This window comes from Salvia hispanica, chromosome 3, assembly GCF_029641045.1.
Source record: "Salvia hispanica isolate PSC_SH4W2 chromosome 3, Shi_PSC_v1, whole genome shotgun sequence".
NCBI lineage: Eukaryota > Viridiplantae > Streptophyta > Magnoliopsida > Lamiales > Lamiaceae > Salvia > Salvia hispanica.
The window spans coordinates 30,837,464-30,842,023 of NC_142694.1; the positions used below are offsets into that span (position 1 = coordinate 30,837,464).

Below are 4,560 nucleotides of genomic sequence, written 5' to 3' on the forward strand. Positions count from 1 at the left end.
AAACTTGTTGACAACGGCGAATGACGGTGTGACAGTGTGAAGAAGGGTAGGATGAGCTAATTAAAATATAAAAAGATAAAATAATGTATTGTAGTAATATGCAAAAAATAAATGAAATTACTCTTTTAAAGTTTAATTAGAATAACTATAACTTTATGTGACTCCGTGTGGACCCTCGCCACAGCTCATTTCTAACTTACTAACAAAATAAAAACTTATTAGTATAATGTTTGCATAAAATAAAAATAGAGTAAACTTAGCTGCATTATTCCCCTCTCTCAAGCAAACGATTCTATTCCTTCACACACCTACGCCCCTTTACTATATATACTATATAATGATAGAAATTCATTTAAGAGAAGATTAGGATGTATTAACTTAATAAGGCAAATTAATTATTTAGGAGATGATTAGGGTGTATTAACTTAATAAGGCAAATTGTTAAAAAAATCCTGAATTTTGTCAAATTCTAGTTCATCCCATAATTTTAAAAATCATCAATAAAAATTGTATGAACTTTAACAATTTTCTCACTTTTCGTACAAAACTAATTTGAGTAAAATTGCGTCTTATTACATCTGAAAAATTCTGAGGACCAAACTACTCGTAAATTTTATTTCAATGCGCTTAACAGTTAATTCAACCATTTTATTAATTGAAGACATTCATGTCAAATCAATTTACCCTATTTCCTATCCAAAATTTTCAACCATTACCTGCAGTCTGCAATGGTATGTTCACAAATATCCTATTTCATCCGTTCTCATAAAATAATTTTCCTTTACCAACTTACTAGCTCCGTCCTGATTAAGAGTCACACTTTGACCAGGTACGCATTTTAATAAAAATGTAAAGAAAAGTTGGTTGAAAAAGTTAATGGAATGAATGACCTATTTTTTTATATTGATTTTATAATAAAATATGAGTGAATTGAGTTAGTGGAATGTGAGACCTACTTACATACTATATGATAAAAATAAAGTGTGACTCTTAATTGGGGACTGACCGAAATGAAAAAGTGTGACTCCTAATTGGAGTAATTCATTTTATAAAATTGGTCCACTTTTTATTTTTAAATTTTTTTCATTATACATCACTATTAATGAGATGGATAGATATCACTATCCATTAATTTTATTTTCTTTTTTATATTTGATCAATTTTACAGTAACACTTTCACCACAAAAATCCTATTTTTGTAGACTGAGGAAGCATTACACTTATTCATACGCACATGTTTGTTGGCGCCATCAATAATTGTTACATGCATTAACAATTTTAATTAAATGTACAAAATATTTAATTTGCAAAAGAAAGAAAACAATAAAAAGGTAAAAAAAAAGAAAAAGCATATGATATAACCAAACAAACCTCATCCCCGCAAACCAACTCCACATATTTTCTCTCACTATATTCTTCCACAGTAGAGAGAGAAATCAACACACACCTATTTAACTTATACTTGCAGCATTATTTTCCTAGAGAGAGAAACCCCCAAATTCATCAATCGCCATGGATTTTCAGATCTGTGGCCTCTCCCTCGCCTTCCTCGCCCTCCTCTCCATCACCGCCTCCGCATTGCCGGCCGGCCAGATCAATTCCAATTCAGTCCTCGTAGCTCTCCTCGATTCCCACTACACCGAGCTCTCTGAGCTCGTCGAGAAGGCTCTCCTCCTGCAAACGCTCGAAGACGCCGTCACCAACCACAACATCTCCATCTTCGCCCCAAGGAACGAGGCATTGGAGCGAGATTTGGATCCCGAATTCAAGCGCTTCCTGCTCGAGCCGCGGAATCTCAAATCGCTCCAAAACCTGCTCCTCTTCCACATGATTCCCACCCGCATTCAGTCCAATCACTGGCCGGTGGGCCCCAGGAAGAAGCCCGTGCTCCACTCCAGCCTCTGCCGCGACGCCGCCGCCGAATTGATCCCCCTCCACGAGAAAAACGGCCAGAAAATCGTCGGCACGGCTAGGGTTATCAAATCCGACGACATCGTCCGCCCCGACGGAGTAATCCACGGCATTGAGAGGCTCCTCATCCCCAAATCCGTCGAGCGCGAGTTCAATTCGCGCCGCAGCCTCCGCGAGACCTCCGCCGTGATCCCGGAGGGGGCGCCGGAGGTCGATCCGCGCACTCACCGCCTGAAAAAAGCGGCGCCGCCCGTCCACGCCGGCGCCCCGCCGGTCTTATCCGTGTACGACGCCCTCGCCCCGGGCCCCTCCCTCGCTCCGGCCCCCGCCCCCGGGCCGGGTGGCCCGCACCACCACTTCGACGGCGAGAGCCAGGTGAAGGACTTCATCCAGACGCTCCTGCATTACGGCGGCTACAACGAGATGGCGGATATTCTGGTAAATCTGACTTCTCTCGCCACCGAGATGGGGCGCCTGGTCTCCGAGGGCTACGTGCTGACGGTTCTAGCCCCAAACGACGAGGCCATGGCCAAACTCACCACCGACCAGCTCAGCGAGCCCGGAGCGCCGGAGCAGATCATGTACTACCATCTGATTCCAGAATACCAGACGGAGGAGAGCATGTACAACTCCGTGAGGAGGTTCGGGAAGGTGAAATACGACACGCTGAGACTGCCGCATAAGGTCGTGGCGGAGGAGGCCGACGGCTCGGTCAAATTCGGCCACGGCGAGACCTCCGCTTACCTCTTCGACCCCGACATTTACACCGACGGCAGAATCTCCGTTCAAGGAATCGACGGCGTCCTCTTCCCGGCCGAGGACACCGCCGCCCCCAAATCTGCTCCGCTCGCCAAGGTCGTTTCCAAGCCGAGAAGAGGTATGTCCATTTATTAACCCTAATTTGCAAATTGTTGATTGAATTTGATGTTGCAAATTGGGGGTTTTGGTTTGTCAAGGATTGATCGGTGAAATTAGAGAGTAATTGCTTAGTTATCTGGCAAACGTGGCCGTAATTTGTGTTTCCGGTGGGAAATTCCGCCGAATTTCAGTTGCTGAAATATTACGCACATTAATCATAATTTATTATTAAGTCACTAATTAAACATTTTAATTCAAGTCACATTAGTGCTTCTCCATTAATTAATCGAGTTTTAGCCCTAATAAATACGCATATTTTAGTAAACTGTAATTATGAGTAACAATGATTTTAATTATTTAAGAAGCTTGTAACGAAATTTGTCGGTGCGAAATTGGGGTGGGAAGAATCAGGTGGTGGCGGGAACACGGTGGAGTCTCATGAGTGGACAGTGATGTGGGGTTGGTGAGTGGCGTCGCGTTGCGTGTGCAGCGTAAGTAGGATGGGGTAGCGCGCAGTGGATCATAGCAAGAATGATTCCAGAATCCAGGCTAGTCCAGCTGTTGTTTTCCATAATAAATTATTCATTTATTTGACTCTAACAAAAGCGACCAGCCTGTAATTTGCTAAATTAGAAATATTGATTAAATACCCTACTTTTTTAGGAAAAAAACACTGTATTTTGTGTGGTTTATGATAAGTCTTCTTTAAAAATAGTGAGAACCTTGGACTCTACTATAGAAACACAAATAAATATAATTCATATGATGAAGTCCACTGCTAAATTAGCTGGAATGGCAATATTGTTAAAAGAAAATAATTGGAGACATGTGGCTTGATTTCTTATAATTTTCGAATAATAATTTGCAGGGAAGCTGCTTGAATTGGGATGCAGAATGCTTGGGGCTGTTGGGCAAAATCATCACTTCTCCACCTGTCATTAAATTTTCAAAAAATATATGAAAAAAAGTAAATGATAGCTGCAGAAAAGGTGAGACTCCCCATATTTTCATCATAAATTTTATGTTTGAGTTACTAACATAATTGTTCATTTTAATTGACAGATTTTTAGGATGGTGAATGTCTGTGCATGAGCAGAAGATAAAGGGTGAACCCCACAAGAGAGCTTTTTTCTTTCTTTTTTATTTTGGTTTTGTTATTTTGGTATAAATACTGTAATTACATACCCATTTTTTTATTTGTATTTAAGTAAGTTTGGTCCGCCGACAGCCAGTGTATGCACAAATATATAGTCTTTTTTTATTTTTGTTTCTCTTTATAAAGAGGGTTTGCCTCTGTTTTAAGAATGTCAAGAAAATCTTGTGATGAGAACTACTTTTTCCTCTATTTTTACTTCTAATAATGGACATTATTTGTTGTCCTTGTGTGGATGGAAAGAACCTTCTTTTTTATAACTCACTTTATTTATAGGACAAGCAATTTCAGTGGACATGTCATATGCTTTCTTTCTTGGTACATTCTTAATCTCCAAGGTTTCCATTAATTACAGCTTGCAATAGCATCACATTTTGTTGTCCTAGCATTTGAGTTGGCTTGATTTAAGGACAAATTGTCTATAAAGTCATTAACTTTAAAAATAGTTTGGTTTTTTTTGAACTTTAAATGTTGCATGAAAAGTCATGAACTTTACCCGACTGTGTAAATTTCTCATCTCTAACCCAACTCGATAGATTTTCGACACAAACTTATCCTACATGCCACGCCGAAGGCGTGACTCGGCAAATGACAAATTTAGGGTTCAATTCGAATTGTGGAATTAATGCTACTTTTAT

The 4,560-nt window shown here is 40.2% G+C and overlaps 1 protein-coding gene across 1 annotated transcript; it reads left to right on the forward strand.

Annotated features, from left to right (window-relative positions):
- The first annotated feature begins 1,373 nt into the window (after nucleotides 1-1,373).
- Nucleotides 1,374-4,167, forward strand: LOC125214122 (fasciclin-like arabinogalactan protein 15). Its single transcript, XM_048115017.2, has 3 exons — nucleotides 1,374-2,788; nucleotides 3,638-3,758; nucleotides 3,832-4,167. Exons 1-2 carry the CDS (start codon nucleotides 1,513-1,515, stop codon nucleotides 3,709-3,711), a joined length of 1,350 nt encoding a protein of 449 aa, XP_047970974.2. The 5' UTR covers nucleotides 1,374-1,512; the 3' UTR covers nucleotides 3,712-3,758; nucleotides 3,832-4,167.
- The last annotated feature ends 393 nt before the right edge of the window (nucleotides 4,168-4,560 follow it).